The sequence below is a fragment of the Oryctolagus cuniculus genome, chromosome 1, assembly GCF_051225735.1.
Source record: "Oryctolagus cuniculus isolate XC-2025 breed Fujian yellow rabbit chromosome 1, ASM5122573v1, whole genome shotgun sequence".
Classification (NCBI taxonomy): Eukaryota; Metazoa; Chordata; class Mammalia; order Lagomorpha; family Leporidae; genus Oryctolagus; species Oryctolagus cuniculus.
The window spans coordinates 49900001-49918553 of record NC_142867.1 but is presented as its reverse complement, the minus strand read 5'-3'; the positions used below and the strand labels follow the sequence as shown (position 1 = coordinate 49918553).

The 18553-nt window shown below is 36.5% G+C and overlaps 1 protein-coding gene across 50 annotated transcripts in view; it reads right to left on the bottom strand.

The window, feature by feature from the left end:
• Nucleotides 1–18553, bottom strand: part of SOX6 (SRY-box transcription factor 6) — a 647472-nt gene that overhangs the window by 384345 nt on the left and 244574 nt on the right. For all 50 annotated transcript variants that reach the window (XM_051833972.3, XM_089328236.1, XM_070073077.2 and 47 more), the window contains one exon: nt 4750–4990. In XM_051833972.3, the coding sequence (XP_051689932.1) occupies nt 4750–4990 (241 nt within the window). The remainder of the gene's footprint in view (nt 1–4749; nt 4991–18553) is intronic.

Here is an 18553-nt window from a genome sequence, read left to right as displayed (position 1 = left end):
ATTTCATCCTTTTGTCTCATATTTATTTTAAAACAGAATGAAGTAAAATGTCTATTAAGTATTACATTAACACAGTCCTTCTACTCTAAAACATACACACACACACACATACACAAAGTGTAGGTTAACAGGTCTGCCCAGAAACCTAAAATCCTACTGTCTTTCTTGTAAAGAAAAATTAGTTGGTGATACGATACTTGCAGTATAAGTCATTACAGGTCTGATGTTAGAGTTGTTACACATTATTGAATCTATTGAGTGAAAAGGGAGCACAAAGGGAATTTCCAAATGCAGCTGCTATTCCTCATTTGTTAAATCCTTTTATTACACTATATAAGTACACAGCTGGGAAATACTATAGAGTGGGAGTTAAAACAAAATATTTTGGCTTCCAGACATTCAGAATACACAAAGGCTCGAGAGGAAATCAATGCTTGATATCAAAAGAGAATAAAAGTTTGAAAACATTTCTAGCAAGTATGATTTCTTTTATACCAATTATAACATATTTGTAACTTTAAACTATTCTATACTATCATAAATCACATTTAATATAAATTTGGTAAGCAAATTATTATGTTTCCTGACAAAATTCTACATCATAAAAATTTGAGAACTTATCAAGGCACTTGGCACATGCCAAGATAAAAACAGTTTACTATGAAAAATAAGTAAAGTGTTATTAAAAGAAAGTTTGGAAGTTTGAGTTATAATGTTAATGCCTCTACCCAGTATTTTCCAGTCCAGTTATCCTAGTTTGTCCATGACTGTGTTTTAACCCATCCTGTTTCTCTATCTACATTTTTTTTTTTTTTTTGACAGGCAGAGTGGACAGTGAGAAAGAGACAGAGAGAAAGGTCTTCCTTTTGCCGTTGGTTCACCCTCCAATGGCTGCTGCAGCCGGCGCACTGCGGCCGGCGCACCGCGCTGATCCGATGGCAGGAGCCAGGTGCTTCTCCTGGTCTCCCATGCGGGTGTAGGGCCCAAGCACTTGGGCCATCCTCCACTGCACTCCCGGGCCACAGCAGAGAGCTGGCCTGGAAGAGGGGCAACCGGGACAGAATCCGGCGCCCCAACCAGGACTAGAATCTGGGGTGCCGGTGCCGCAGGTGGAGGATTAGCCTAGTGAGCCGCAGCACCGGCCTCTCTATCTGCTCTTACTCTGCACTAATCCAACTCAGTTATCTTTCACTTAGATTTCTGAAATAAATTCTCAACAGATCTCCCTCCTTCCACTCATTTTCCATCCATCCATTCACTGTATCACAGTCAGAATTAAGTTTGAAATGTTCTTAAACCCTTCAAAGGTTTTCCACTGCACTTAGATAAAATCTTACCTCCATATTATCTCCAAGACTTGTGATATAGCTCCTGACCATCTCTCCAACCACATCTAATATTAAATTGTATCCTTACTCATTATACTCCAGCCACAAAGATCATTTTTGATATCTGAAAATTAAGCTATATTATTCTCACCTCAAATACTTGATAAATTCTCTTCCCTGTGTAGTTTTACTATTTATTCCACTCCACCAGGCTAGTTCCTATCATCGTTAGCTCAGAGAAGTCATTACTAACCATCCATGCTAAATCAGATTTTTCCCAACATATTCTCACAATGCACTGTTCTTTTTCTTAACAGCATATATTCACAATTTTAATTATAAATGTATTTTGTGTATACTTATTAACTTTCTATTCCTTCTGCTAGACCATAAACTCCCTGGAGGTTTGAATCATGTCAGTTTTGTTCATTAATATACAGTCAGCACCTAGTTGAATATTTGACACACAGAAGGTACTCAATAAACATCTGTTGAAATAAAAATTAAACACAGCCCCATAATCTTTCCAATAAACAAGTGGCAGTGACTGGATATCTACTTTACCCATGCTAACTTGCAGATGTAAAATGATCAACTAAAGTTCAATCAGAAAACAGACTTTAGTCTTCCTTTATTATGCCTTCTCCCCTCCCACTACTCAAGGAAAATAAATCTCCCCATGTATTGAATTTTTTAATATTGACTCCCTTCAAAACTAAAATTGGAATGGACATCATGGCACAACAGGTCAGGCCACCACTTGGGATGCCCACTTCCCATACTGGAGTGCCTATTCAAGCACCTCTCTTCTCTGCTTCCCAACTTTTCCAACCCAACTTCCTGTTGATGTGCCTGGTATTTGGGTCTTTGTCATTCCTGTGAGAAGCCAGATAGGGTTCTTGACTTCTGGCTTCAATCTGACCCATCCCTGGCTATTGTGAATATTTGGTCATGGAAGATGGAAGATATCCTTCTTCCTTTCCCCTCTCCTCTTCTTCTCCTCCCTTTCCCTTTCAGATAAATAAAATGAACTTTAAGGCCAGCGCCGCAGCTCATTAGGGTAATCCTCCACCTGCGGCGCCGGCACACCAGGTTCTAGTCCCGGTCAGGGTGCTGGATTCTGTCCCGGTTGCCCCTCTTCCAGGCTAGCTCTCTGCTGTGGCCCGGGAGCGCAGTGGAGGATGGCCCAAGTCCTTGGGCCCTGCATTCGCATGGGAGACCAGGAGAAACACCTGGCTCCTGGCTTCGGATCAGCGCTGCGCTGCAGCGCACCGGCCGTGGCGGCCATTGGAGGGTGAACCAACAGTAAAAGGAAGACCTTTGTCTCTGTCTCTCTGTCACTGTCCACTCTGTCTGTCAAAAAAAATTTTTTTAAATAAAAAAATAAATAAACTTCAAAAATGAGTTAGGGAAGAAGTTATGGCACAGTGAGTTGTCATGGCTCGCAACTCCAGCATTCCATATGAGGGTGGGTTCCCATTCCAAAGCTGCTCCTTGCTGATATGCCTGCAAAAGCAGTGGAATATGATACAAGTACTAGGACCTCTGCCACCCACATGGAAGACCCAGGTGGAGTACCACACTCTTGTCTTCAGCTTGACCCAGACCTAGCCATTGCAGCCATCTGGGAAGTGAATCAACAGATGGAAGATTCTCTCTTTCTCTCTTTCCCTCTCTCTCTCTCCCTCTCTCTCTGCTTCCTCCTCACTGTCTCTAACTCTGCCTTTCAAATAAATAAAATAAATACTTAAAATATCACTATGGAAACATTTTCTTCCAGTCCCCTACTTCTCACCCAATTGTTCCAGAGCACCATCTGTGTCTGGAAAAGAACAATGCCTGCTTCCATAAATTATTGAATTAAGTTTCTGAGACATTAAGTACATTTAAATATGTGTCATTGGGGCCGGCACTGTGGCACTGTGGCACAAGCGGGTTAACACCCTGGCCTGTTAAGCAGGTTAACACCATATGGCATCCCACATGGGCTCCACTTCCAATACAGCTCTCTGCTACGGCCTGGGAAAGCAGTAGAAGATGGCCCAAGTCCTTAGGCTCCTGCACCCACATGGGAGACCTGGAAGAAGCTCCTGGCTCCTGGCTTCAGAACAGCGCAGCTCCAGCCATTGCGGGCAACTGGGGAGTGAACCAGTGGATGGAAGACCTCTCTCTTTCTATCTGCCTCTCCTCTCTCTGTGTAACTTTGACTTTCAAATAAAATAAATAAATCTTTTAAAAAAAAGTGTTATTAATAGTAAACATTTAAAAATATCACTTTGATAAGAATTTCCTCATCATTCACTTAAAACATTCTTCATGTGATTAGTTAAATGCAAAACAGTTTCAAACTTCTAATCTAATAAAACACATTATGAGGAAGAAGGGTTGGCACATGGGTAGGAGGTAGGGTAGAGTGGGAAGTATTATGTTCCTCAATTTGTATACATGAAATACATGAAATTTGAATAATTTAAATAAAATTTTTAAAAACACATTATGGTTTTTATGTTAAAAGATCTAAAAGAGTGCTAACAATTAAAATATTTTTTCTTTGAACTAGATAATTTCATTTATGGTTTCTGTTTTGATGATTAGAAATGGACTTTAACATAGAAGCACAAGCTAATATACTACATGTACTGGCATTTGATGTTATTTATACTTTTAGAAAAAAAAAAAAACTCCTGCAGTCTGATTGAAACATACTCACAAGCTTTGCATGTCCTCTTGAAATAAAGATACATGTATACAAATAAGACAGTTTTTTAAATAAAAAATGCCCGTAAGAAGTAATAAATATATGCATTTACCCACTGAAGATGTATTCACAAGATCTCATTCATATAGCCAAATTTGCTTATTAAATTGTTTCAGTGCTAATTCACAGCCATACTTATTTTGTAATATTACCAAGTTCACCTCCTTAAACTCAGTGATTCAGAGCATATGGTAACAAAATCTCACCCCCAATAAATCAAGTATCTTTTAGTAAGTTGACCTAAGAGTAGATATAAACTACATCAGAAACCATTTTTAAGTTTTCCCAGTTACTAGTGCAAAGATACTTCAAAGAATTCACGGTAAATGGAATTTAAATAAATTTATTTTACTGCAAAATATTTTAAACCCATGCATACAAAGGATGTGCAAAAAGTTTGTGGCAATGTATACTGTGGGAAAAAAGCATAGATTTCAAAATATTTTAGACAAAAATTAATTTATCTTTTAATTCTGCTTCCCATGAGCTTTTTGAAGTTTCCTGGTATATTAGTTTTATATATATATACCTGGAGATTGTTTCAGAACCTGAACACAACAACTCTAATGCCATGCATTTTCAGCTTTCCCTAAAACACCAATTTATAATAAGGACATATAAATAAACACGCTTAGTGTCAGTGGGCAGATTTTAAAAGCTCACCATCCTTTGCTGAGATGACAGAACGCTGTCCCAGTCAGCATCTTGTTGAATGGTATTGACAATTGTTGGTAGCTCCTCAGAGTGAGGTTTGTTGTGCATTATGGGGTGCAGAGGCAGATGGGAGGCCACATGTTGATCACTACCCTCTTCCTTTTCCCTTGAGGTCAAATCCTGGGTCATCGCTTCCTCTCCATCAGCTGCACAGGCAAATGGAGAGGTGGCTTGCTTGGAAGACATTCTTCTGCAGAAAAGGAAAAACATTGTGGATGAAAAGGGCCATCATCAACAACAACAAAAGTAAACCATCTCTTGCATTTGATTAATTCAGGAAAAAGGAAAGTTCTTTGGAGATATGTATAGTCTACTATAAACCACTAAGAAACAGCTCCTGGCTTATCTGTCCCTTTCTCTCTCTTTGCTTTTAACTGAGCAAACCTCTTTCCAGTAATAGCTACATATTTTTCCTCTTACTAATCCACAAATGAATTTTTTATAGAATAAATTTTCATAATCTACAGTTGTATACATGTGTATATTTTTTCTTCCAGTTCTCTCAACTACGTTATAAACTTCTTGAGAGCAATTAGGTTGATGGTTAGCAATGAAAATAATGAATGAATGAACTGCAAATGAGCCACATTACATGATGACTTGAAAGCACAAACGTCCAAATTTCTCCTACGGTTTATTTAGGAACAAAAGAAGTCTGTGTAGGAAAATACAATTGGGATGGTAAATAATCAGTAATAAAGGTTGAGTGAATCTAGTCCTGACTTCTTAGTGTTTACTTTATATTGTTAGTTCTAGGCCTTAAAACTACTTAGTGTCCATTTGATGGTTTTTGTAAAGACCTTTAAGATGTGTCAACTACTGTAACATAAGTTGTGACATATTGTTTCAGTGACTAATGTTATGTTAGGCTTAAGGCAATTTTGTAGCATTTGAATTGGGTATCTGAAATGACTATACCTCTGGTTCATGTAGGAAAGCACATTCAAGACTCGATGCAATTACTATGAAAATAGTAAAGCAAATTCTGTGCATACTTAAAAATCTCCTAAAATAACACTGGACATTCACTATGTTCCACAAATAATCACTGATGACACTCCGCATGACAAAGTCTCCATTCTGTGCTTTTATAAGGATACAATCAATAAATCACTATTATTAAACAGAATTTCAAAACTTTTAGAATGTTACTTTATCAGGATGAATTTCTCAGAAAATGCTTAAAAATAAAACCATTAAGTTTGTCAAAAAAAAATAAAAATAAAACCATCAATTTTGTAACTTATCAGAAGAAACAATTCAGTTTTTTTTCTAAAACTTTGCATTGTTTTTGGTTTATTGTATCTTTAGTTCTAAAGCTGCTGCGTAATGAAAGGAATAAAATCTCCACCTTAATTGCTCTTTAACATTAATTGATTTCATACCATTTTTTTAAAAATGCACAAATCAGTTAACATAGGAAACCACATGAGCATTTTTCAAATTAGCAAATCATTAACTTGCTAGTACTGTTTCTACAGACAAATAAATACTGATTAAAGGGTCTAGAAATCTGAGATTAACAGTTAAATTTACAAATCTGTCACATGCTTTCATGAATATTGCAGTGAAGGAAATATCAAGTGCAAAGAAAAATAATTAAGTTAATTCCAATTTAAACAGTAGTTTTTATGTAGCAGCCCATGTTTCACATAGGATTTAACAGCTAATGCTAAATTTCTCACAATTAATGAGGGGGCTCAGATTTAGTATCCTACAGTGAAAAAAAAATTATTATAAGATCAGCTAATCTAATTATGCACAGTTCTAAATAAAAGTATTACAGGCTTTTGAAGTGCTTTGAAACATATTAAAATGCTGATACCTACTTATAATAATCATTCAACAAATAATAAAATTTCACCTATTACACTTGATGCTAGACAATAAAATAGGGGATAGGGAGTGCAAAAAGAATGCCTTCATTTTCTGTGAGGACAAAAAATTCTATATCCTAAAGAATATAATATCAAAGATCAGATAAATATATTCTTGATGAATTTCTACCAATATTAACAAATGGACAAATAAATAGAGTTACGAAAACCGACAACCAAAGTGTGCTTCTAACTATACAAGAATCACTGTAGAGCTTCCATTACTGGTCCCTTAAATACGACAGTAAAACCAGGGAAATTATGGCTGATCTGCAAGTTTATCAAGAGCTTGCCACAAACACCAAGAATGTTCTCTTAGTTCACATAATGACAGTACCGATAATGTACTCATTCACATTAAAGACAAAAGAATGAATTTACTGTTGCTTTTTAAAACAGTTAAATACAACTGAAAGTCATAATCCAAGATTCAGAGTGACTTTAGCTCTCTCAACAACATCCTCTTATTATAGAGTGAATTGCCTCCTTCCAACAGCAATATCTGTGATTGTTGCTGTCATATAAATTAATCATGACACAAAACCAAAGTGAAAGCAGTCTCTTAAGAATAATTTCAACCATAAACTGCACCAGTGAACAATAGTGCACAATCCTAATTAAACACAACTATGCAGCTGTAAAAATAGACTAAATCTGTCCAAACCTATGAGCTGAGTTTAAAGGCTGGTTTGTTAAAGTGTTTTCTTAAGGAAAGCTGGGTCCTGGGTCTTAATCAGCCAATAAATTATTTCCTGCAATTACATTAAATAGAAAATTATCTTCAAATGGGGAGTGTTAATTGAAAATCAAAATTCAGAGGGAAGTTTAGAAATTACACGCTGAATACAATTAATGAGGAAAGGCTTCACCTCTACTTCATCAACAGTCTTCTGGTGATTCCTCCAGTGACCATTCAGGAAAGCTACCTATTTATAATATCACACAACCTGTCTCTTATTTTGCACCTACAAATTCAAATGTGTATCGAGGTTGCAAATAAAAGGGAGGCTGCCAGAAAAATGCAATATTAAATCTGACTGCTCAACCTCAGTTCACACCATCATTAAGGGAAAAATGAGCAAAGAGTGGTAAGACAACAATGGTTAATGACCAAGGAAGAAAGCACAGTCAACTTGGATAGCCATCCTTTTAGCAAAGGAATTAACATTTTTCTCTACAAAAATTACTTTTCCATATCATATTTTGTTAAATTTCTTGTGTTTACTTTATTACAGATCTCAGAGATGTTGTTAGCAGAGCAAAAAATGATTTTTGTTCTATTTGCAAAATATTTTCTTATTTCCTTTTGGTAACATTGTTGGATTTTTTTCAGATTTTTCATTGTCGGCTTGTCTTTTTTTTTTAAAGTAAAGTTTGCACAAATTATTTTTAATGCATAGTTTATTAAATAAACCTTAGATTCACTGATTATTAGGCTCTATTCACTGGTTTTGTGTAAAATTACTTTATTAAATGATCCTTTGATTTACTGATTACATCCTCATTCACTTCATTCTTGTAAGCCATTTTTCTAGACTAAATAAACCGTATTCTAGAAGCTACAGACATTTGACTTTTGAGAATGCCTTTACTATATAACCACTACACCATAGCTTCTCTCCTTTAGAAACCTATAAATTGAACATGCACTTCTTTAAATGGTTTCGAAAGTCATGTAGGAGGCTCACACTTATTTTTAATGCTCATATAAGTAATTTTCCATTAAAATAATTTTCACACATCCTCTAGTGTATCAGAGGAGCACCTTACTTTAGCTGCTGCCACATATAATAAGCAAAAGAAATTCAAAATCCTCATGAAAATGATCAATTTCTATGTGACTTTACTTTGTTTTATTTTTGCACTATTATGACTTAAAAATCATTCAAATGAATTGTTTTTTTAATTTGTATTAAAAAAAATCCCCTAGTTATACCCCCTGAAAACAGGGGTTTATAATGGAAGTGCTGACACAACCCTAACTAAAGCAGCGCAAATGTTGCCGCTATAATACACAAAATCAAGTTCTATTATTCTAAACTATCCTCGCTCATGGGATTTTTCTTTACTGTGCTCCCAGCCAAACTGCTGAAGCATGAAAAATTTAAATGCAATCAAATGCGCCCAATTCTACTTTACTAGAACAAGTGTCTACAGTGGTACAATCTTAAAAGGAGATGCAACAGATTTGTTTGGTGTTTTTTTTAACTGTTTATTTATAATACAGTGCATTGGAGATAAAATAAAAGAGGAAATTACACTCACATGGTACCAGTGTATTGACTACACAGAGTACATTATAATCAGAGAGAAAAACTACATTGTCAACTTATCACATTGGTTAAACAAGATGGTTTTCTGGGGCATAGCTATTATCAAGTAAAATCTCCAAAGAGAATTAAGTATCTTTGTGACACATAAAACTAAATTCCCATCATATGTTTCCTGAGTTTGAAATGTTTCTGCCCAACAGATCAACTGAATTCTCAGGATATGAGGCCATTGGGAAAAACTTTGGGGAACAAAATTGTTGGAGATAAAGCCTCCAATGATTAGTAATGTTCTCTAGGAGCCCAGTAGGAATGCCTATAGAAAGGTGATGATTATTTTACTCCAAAACACTAGTACAGAGAGAATGTTTAGGTCATTACAAACTCACACAGTAAGTTTACACCCTGTTCTTCAATAAGAAATCAAAATTAGTTGTCCCAAGATTTTATAAAATAATGAGGCAGCTGGATATCTACACATTAAGTTCTATATCACATATTTTAAAACTTTTCTGATTTGATGTTGTTACTTTTTAAAAGCTAATTTTTTATATAAGTTTAAAAGTTAGGATTATTTTTGAACAATTTTAAGCTTTTAATTTTTTTATAAAGCATAGTCATGCAACATCACATTTTTTAAAATTATTGCTTAGCAAAAAATCCATCTCCCAAAAGTATCCTTTGGTTTAACATAACTGTGGATTTATATACACTTGATTCATCAAAATAATATTTTTATAATATTTTCAATACCTTTATGAGTATTTTCAAATGGCATTCACTTTTCAGGCATGTTACATTTACTCAAAACAAGTTCTGTTTTTTAACATAAAGCAACAATTTAACAGTCGGTTTACTTATAGAAAAAATAAGAAGGTCAATCCAACATTCGCATTCATTATTGCAGTTCAGCCCCAGGCTACCAAGGTAGGCTTAGTTAAGTCATATAATTCACTGTTAATTTAATGCTGCACTTGATCTGTATGAGAAATAAACAACTAATTTTCCAAAAATACAAAACAGTGACTCTCATTTGAAGGAGCATGAGTAACAGATATGTTCAGTTGCCAAAAAGCACAATACCCAGGAACCCCTACAAAGGATGCCAGTCCACCCAGCCTAGGGCAAAGAATGATTTAAAAACCCTCTTCCTGTACTTCTAATTCCCACGTTTAAGGATCTTGGAGAGAGGAAGGCTTGCAGGAGGGGCTAATTCTAGACATTAAAATGTAGATATTTCTTTTAAAACTTTCCCTGCTTCATTCTGGAAATCTAAGGTTGATAATGATTCTTTCTTTCTTTCTTTCTTTCTTTCTTTCTTTCTTTCTTTCTTTCTTTCTTTTTTTTTTTTTTTCAGCACTACCATCTCCTCTTCCTCACTCCACTTCCAAACTTTCCTGGACATCTGCCAGATCCTTCTCTCTCTTCCATGTATTTAATAAGCAATCAAAAAATTCAGAGGAAAATAAGGCAACTGCTTGCAGAGCTCCTTGGAAAGTTATAAACCTATATCCTAGAGTTTGTAGCTATTCTTTCAGAACACATGTGGTGACACATAGAAACAACATCTGTTAGAAGAAAACACTGATTTGAGTTAGCTGTCATATCAATAGAGAAGAGGCAAATGAAATACACTTGAAATTCTTGAAGTATGCCTAAGAAAGGGCTTAGGTCAATTGGTTTTGACTTCTCTAAGGCTTCTAATTTTTCACACTAAAGCACCAAAATTTGTATCCAAAGGCCCTCTGAGGTTCTTATTTAACAGGGACTACCTGGAACAGATTCCTCTCAAGTCATCAAAGTTTGTGTTTCTAGAGTTTATATTTAGCTGACAATATTGCTGTCACTTTATATAGCTTAAGACTGTTCTTTGGACTAGAGCTCATATGTCTTGGAATGCTTTGACTCATGAATTGTTTCTCCTGATAATGTTACATCACGTAACCACCTCTGTCTAATTGGTTAGTATCTGCTTGAAGAGACAGGCAACCAGCCTAATGGCTGGCCTGCTAACTGCCTATGGAAAACCTATAATTATTACATGTGTCCCTGAGTATCCAGTTTCTTCCGGGGATTGAAACAACTTGACTTCACATAACCTCTACATATACTTTTTTGTTTGACAGAAATAATACTGAGGTTTTTTTTTTTTTTTTTAATAGGTCATCCTCCCAGTAACTTGTTGGGACTTTTGCTTTGGAAAGTCAAGCCCAGAGTATATAAATAAAAATCAGTGACTTAACAATAAAAGTGAAACCAAACAATGGCTACTATAAATATTCACCAACAGAGATCTTTAATCAAGTACAATGACTTCATAGCTCAACTGCAAGACCTCTATGTGGCATGAGGGAAAGAAAGCTGTTTAAAATAACAGCATAATGAATTTATTTATATATGTTCACTTTGAATCTCCTCTTCACACGAAATGAGAACCATAATTTTTAACATGAATAACAGACACATCTTTGTCAGCTTGAAACTGATACACTACCATAGAAGCCCAATTACAGGATATCTTATCCAATTATTAATGAAAATCATAAACCAGAACAATAGCTTCTCAGAGAAAAGGCATAGGAAGCTGTCAGTGTATACTTTTCCATTCTTATCTTTATTTTCACTTTGTTTAATACTGCCAGAAAGAAAAATGAAAATTCATACTATATAGACTGTCTCAAACTATAAAAGTTCATACATGGTAACAGTGAATGAAATTAAGTAAAGAAGCTAATCTTGGCTAATCTCTTAGGTTCTCCATCAGCTAAGCAAAGCAAACTAGCAATTCTTTTCTTTCATTTAACGAAATAAGGCATAAGTTTCAGGTCCCTATCAAAAAAAAGGACGAGAAGAGGAAGAGAAGGGAGGAGGAGGGGAAAATGAAAGGGAAAGGAAGAGGAGAAAAGGGAGGAGGAGAGATGGTGAAAGGGGAGGAGAGGAGCAACCCTGGCTTTGCAGTTCATTTTCAGTTTGTCTACTTAATGAAAACCTCATTGTACAGCCCTGAAAACCATTTCCAGGAGGCAAAGTATTTCAGATTCAGCAGAGGTTACACAAGCATCAAAGCAGTTAAATATAGGTGCCAAGCCGCATTGCCAGGAGCTCTTAGTACTGTGAGTTAGTGTTACCTGACAGCTTAGTGAATATAAAATTACTTGTTTCTCCAATTGAAGACAATCAAATTGTCACCTTCCATTGTAATAATGCACAACTAGTGATCAGCAAAGTGCAAACATAATTACCATGAAGAAAACAAAAAATCAAATCTAAATCTCTCTACAGAGTAAACACATTTATCTGGCATCCCCCAAAAAGGAGTGCATTTTAATACTTGCTGCTATGATGCAATCTTTATGTTGTTTAACAATAAGACTTATTAGTCTTACATTCAATAAAGATTAAAAGTAAAAAAGCCCAATTCATGGAAAGTGAATACATATACCAATAAAAGCATTATATGAACACGGAGTTCAAAGGCCTACAAATTAGATAACTGCCATGTGGACTGATAACATTAAGTATGTCAGCAGCATGTCCATTTTAAAAATCCTTCTTTCAGAGATTTCTTTCCTGTCCAAGAAACCATTCTGGAGGTTAAAAAGGACAGGTGGGATCCAACCTCAAAAGGTCTTGTCTTAATTTCTTCCTAAAAGGTTATGCTTTATTTTTGTTATCTAAAGTGGCTTTTATTTTCTAGAGATTGAAAATCCACATCACAAAATCAATCCACTCTTTCTAATCAAGTCTAGAAAACAACCAAGGGTGGATAACCTATGCACAATTTTTTTTATGATTTTATTTATTTATTTGAGAGGTAGAGTTACAGACAGTGAAAGGGAGAGAGAGAGAGAGTGAGGTCTTCCTGCCGTAGGTTCACTCCCCAATTGGCTGCAATGGCTGGAGCTATGCAGATCCAAAGCCAGGAGCCAGGAGCTTCCTCCAGTCTCCCTCGTGGGTGCAGGGGCCCAAGGACTTGGGCCGTCTTCCCCTGCCCTCCCAGGCCACAGCAGAGAGCTCTATTGGAAGAAGAGCAGCCAGGACTAGAACCGGCGCCCATATGGGATGCCGACAACGCTGCAGGTGGAGGATTAACCTACTGCGCTACCACGCCGGCCCCCACAATTATTTTGCACCACTCAACATCTGGAATCTCTGTCCAAATCCAATAACCAGACTGACACACTATCAAAATGATCTCAGCAACCCAAGACTGGGTTAGTATGAAAGCAGTGAAAGTTTCACATAGTTCCCCCATACTAGGAGACATGGAATCTATGATCAAATGAAAATGAATAGCATCAATGCAGATGGTGCTCCAAAAAAACTGATTTTTCTCTTTTTTTTTAACTTTTATTTAGAATATAAATTTCCAAAGTACAGTTTATGGATTACAATGGCTCCCCCCGCCCATAACTTCCCTCCCACTCGTACCCCTCCCCTTTCCCTCTCCCACCCCCCTTCCATTCACATCAAGATTCATTTTCATTTCTCTTTATATACAGATCAGTTTAGCATATATTAAGTAAAGATTTCATCAGTTTGCACCCACATAGAAACACAAAGTGAAAAATACTGTTTCAGTACTAGTTATAGCATTAAATCTCAATGTATAGCACATTAAGGACAGAGATCCTACATCAGGAGTAAGTGCACAGTGACTCCTGTTGTTGATTTAACAATTCACACTCTTATTTATGACATCAGTAATCACCCAAGGCTCTTGTCATGAGCTGCCAAGGCTATGGAAGCCTCTTGAGTTCACCGACTCTGATCATATTTAGACAAGGTCGTAGTCAAAGTGGAAGTTCTCTCCTCCCTTCAGAGAAAGGTACCTACTTCTTTGATTACCTGTTCTTTCCACTGGGATCTCACTCGCAGAGATCTTTCATTTAGGTGTTTTTTTTTTGTTTTTTGTTTTGTTTGTTTTGTTTTGTTTTTGTTTTTGTTTTTGTCAGAGTGTTTTGGCTTTCCATGCCTGTAATACTCTCATGGGCTTTTCAGCCAGATCCGTGTGCCTTAAGGGTTGATTCTGAGGCCAGAGTGCTGCTTAGGACATCTGCCATTCTATGGGTCTTCTGTGTATCTCGCTTCCCATGTTGGATTGTTCTCTCCTTTAAAAACTGATTTTTCAATGATCTCATATAAAAGTGATTTTATTTTTATCTATAATTCAAAATTTAAAATGTTCACTTTAAAAACATTCATACAAGTCAATAACTCTTTCTCATTCTCAAAATCCTCCCAACATTAGGAGTTTTTTTCCTTTCATCAGTAAGGTCCCTCATTCTTTTTATTGGAAAAACATGTCATATACTTAATGCTGAATTACTATTTTTATCTGATACATCTGTGCTAAATCGTATCATTTATAATCACTCAACCAAAAAATGGAGCAGTTTGGAATAGGGAGGGGAGGGTGGGCACCACACCAAGGTGAAAATGGAACTAATTACAGTCAATCGAAACATTGGGTTCCCTGAGCTTGAACCTAAGAATACAAATTTAGACATTAATAATCAGATATCTCATTCCTTAAAATGACTTTTTCATTGTATATATAGAAATACGGACTGGCCAATCAGTCCTATGCTTTGTTTCTCTTTCTCCGTTCCTCTATTATGCTCAAGAATGGTAAAGGAAAGAGTGAAAGGATTACATTGCATGGTCTTAGTGGCAAAAAATGAAGCTGGAAAAAGAATAGGGAGAGAAGGAGAAAGAGGAAGTCTGATCTCTGGTTGCAAGTTGTATTGTGATTTAAGATAAAATTCACATAATTAAGAGATGTGTTTGGATATGAGAAATAAAACTGTTTTAAGAAAATATATTTTTTCCTTGATCTGGTAACTTTCAAGTAATATAATAAACTTTATTTCCAAGAGACCTTCCTTACAAGCTTGACACAATACAAACCTCCCTACAGAGGGGATGTAGTCAGCACTTTTTGAACTTTGATGCTGAGTAATGTAATCCATTCCAGAAGTGATACTCCTGCAGAGTATTCCTTACAATACTGTAATAATAAAAAGTATCAACAAGAGGAAGCAAAAGAAACCTCTTCTCTTCCAAACCCTGAAGAGAAAATGTTTGCATTTATATTATCTTAAGCTTACAGAAAACAGAAGAAAATAGAAATCATTAAAAGATTTTGTCTGATAACAAAAAGAAAAACTTGACATGTTTCTTGAGGACAGGGATCACATCTGTCTTATTCATCACTGTTTCATCATTGTCCAGCACAGTGCACAATACATTGTCAACAATTCACAATATTGGAAGGAAAAAGGCAGATGGAGAGAAATGAGCTAATAGTATTTTTTAATTAATCTATAACCCAGAAAATATCACTCACATGTTAATGCTGTCAACATAAACATTCTTTCTTCATACTATTTTACCCAATATCTGATTATTTTACATCTAAGCTACATGTTTACTACATTTATATCCCCAGCATTTATCTCCCTGAAATATAATAGTCCTCAAATGATTGTGAAGCATTTACACCAAATCATACTCTGCAATGTTATATTAAAAAAAATCTGAAAACTAGATTTGTCATCATTTTTCTCAATATTTTCCTTTGTTCGTCCACAACCACAGAGAGTATCATTCCCAGGGTAATCTAGGTACAAAGTGTGAACATTCTATCCATTTCCTCCTCTTTATCCTTGCTCCTCATGCGCAGCCTGACATTAAGTTCCAGCAGCTCCTCCTTAATATTTCTGCTGCTCATCCTTCTTACCACACTCATCATTACCTTAGTACAGCCTTTATCACACTTCACACCTAAACTTCTACAACAGATTCTAAACTAGTTTCACTAATTTCAGTACCTCTCCCTCCAACTCAATCTCACTGCCACTCTCTCCATCAGGTCACCTTCCTGTAGCTGATGACAGAACAAAACCCAAATTCCTAACCCTGGCACTCAAGGCCCTTCATCCAGATCCAACCAGTCTTCTTCAACTTATCTGCCTGAGTCTACACTCTCGCCTCCTATTCTAACTAGACTGACATAATTAAATTTCATTTATTGTTGCCTTCTTCTGCTATCTTCCTCACTTTCCCTTCTTATTACAAGGAAGCCAACTAGGACTATTCTAGGTAACCTCTCTTCACCTCTAGTAAGTGCTCTGACAAATTATGCCTTGTGCGTCATTTGCACATCACATATATATTCTTATATGTCACTATATCTTGTTACCTTACATAATCATTTTAAAATGCATGACATCTTTATTTTATACAAGTAACCCCAACCAGATCACAAACTTTTAAAGAATAAGAACAAAACCTTAGGCATTTCTGTAATACGAAAGTACCTAGTACAATGTTTTGCATAAGAAAATGCCCAGTCAACATTGCCCAATTATTTAAATATTAGAGAATAAAAAGAAATAAATTCATTGTGCTATAACTTAACCAGAAAAAAAGTAATCAAAAAAAGAGGATTTTAAATGGTTCCGAGGCTACTTGGGACGCTCTCATCTCATCAGAGTGGCTGAGTCTGAGTCCCAGCTCCAGTTACAAGTCTAGTTTCCCACTAATGCACCCCTGTGAGATAGCAGGTGATGGCTCAGTAGTTGAGTCCCCAGCACCCATCTGAAAGATCTGGATTGAATTCCTGACTCTTGTCTTTGGCACGACCCAGCCTGGCTATTGTGAGTATCTGACAAGCAACCCAGCAGATGGAAGATCTCTCTGTGTCTGCCAATTTCTGTCTTTCCCTATATTTGTGTCTACCTTTCAAATAAATGAAACAATTAATTGAACATTTTTTAAAGTGAAAAAAATATTGAATAATGTTTCAAGAAGTTACATTAAATAACCTAGCAGTTCAGATGCCCATATCCAACATCAAAGTGCTGGGTTTGTTCCTTAGCTCTGACTGCGGTTTCCTACTAAGGCAGAACCTGGGAGACAGCAATGATGGCCTAAGTAAATCGACTCCTGTCACCCATGTGGGAGACCTAAATTGAGTTCCTGATTCCCAGCTTTATCCCTAGCCATACGGGCATCTGGAGATTTGGGGAGTGAACAGACAAATGGGAGCATGCTCTCTTTCTTGCTCTCTCCCTCTTTGCCTCTCAAATAAACTATTTAAAATAAAATTATATAAATAATAAAATAAAGCCACTAGATTCTCTGGTTATAACTTGGTTTTCCAGGGCTATCTTCTCTCCCATACACTGTGGCCAATTAAGTTTATTTCATATTTCAAAAGTTCCACAGATTCTGGGGTGAATGTTTGACTCAGAAGTTAAGATGCTTCTTGAGATGCCTGTATTCCACATCAGAATGCCTGGATTTGAGTCTGGTTCTGCTCCCAATTCAGCTTCCTACTAATGCCTTCCCTGGGAGGCAGCAAGTAATAGCCCAAGTACTTGGGTCCTCACCACCCAAGTGGGAGTCCCAGACTGAATTCCTGGCTCCTAGCTTTGATCTGGACTAGCCCTGGATGTGGTGGGCATGGGCATTTCAGAAGTAAAACAATGAATTAGAGAACTTGCTCTCTTCTCTCTTTTTCTATTCTTACACACACACTATATCTCTCCTGTCCCAAATGAATACATTTTTTTTCTTTTTTTTTTTTCTTTTTTTTTTTTTTTTTTTTTTTTGGACAGGCAGAGTGGACAGTGAGAGAGAGAGACAGAGAGAAAGGTCTTCCTTTGCCGTTGGTTCACCCTCCAATGGCCGCCGCGGCCGGCGCGCTGCGGCCGGCGCACCGCACCGATCCGATGGCAGGAGCCAGGAGCCAGGTGCTTTTCCTGGTCTCCCATGGGGTGCAGGGCCCAAGCACTTGGGCCATCCTCCACTGCACTCCTGGGCCACAGCAGAGGGCTGGCCTGGAAGAGGAGCAACCGGGACAGAATCCGGCGCCCCGACCGGGACTAGAACCCGGTGTGCCGGCGCCGCTAGGCGGAGGATTAGCCTAGTGAGCCGCGGCGCCGGCCTAAATGAATACATTTTTAACAATCTATGTATTCCCTAGAAAAGAAAGCCAGAAAAATCATCAATCCACACTGTCAGAAATATTAACTGGGTGGATGGATGGATGGATGGATGGATATTGTAGAAACAGTTGAAAAGGCAAATTGTTTTAACTAGGTGCTTAAAATGTACCAGTCACTGTGCTAAGTGCTGCTGCATGTATTATCTCATTTAGTTCCCAATCAACCCTAGGAGTTAGATAATGCCATTATTCTTGTCTAACAACACAGAAATAAAGGCATAATAGTTTGTTAAAAAGTAATAACATGCCTAGTAAAAATATAAGGCAGAATTTGAATTCAGGTGGTCTAACTCTAAGGCAGATGCAATTACAATTGAAGGTTTTATAAAACCAAATAAATAAAGAGCTATTTTACATTATTATCTGAATTATTCTTTACTAATTTCCATCCTGCCCATAGAACTTTATTTTAATTTTATATTTATATTTATTTTATATTCTAGTTAGATATTCTAAATACTTATTTAATCAGAGCTTGGTCTGATAGCAAAAATACTTCTGGAGTTGGAAATATTTAATGATAATTAACACATTATAAAAAGAGAGAGAGCAGAAAGTGGAGTAGATAATCCTCTAACCAATCCATTTCACTC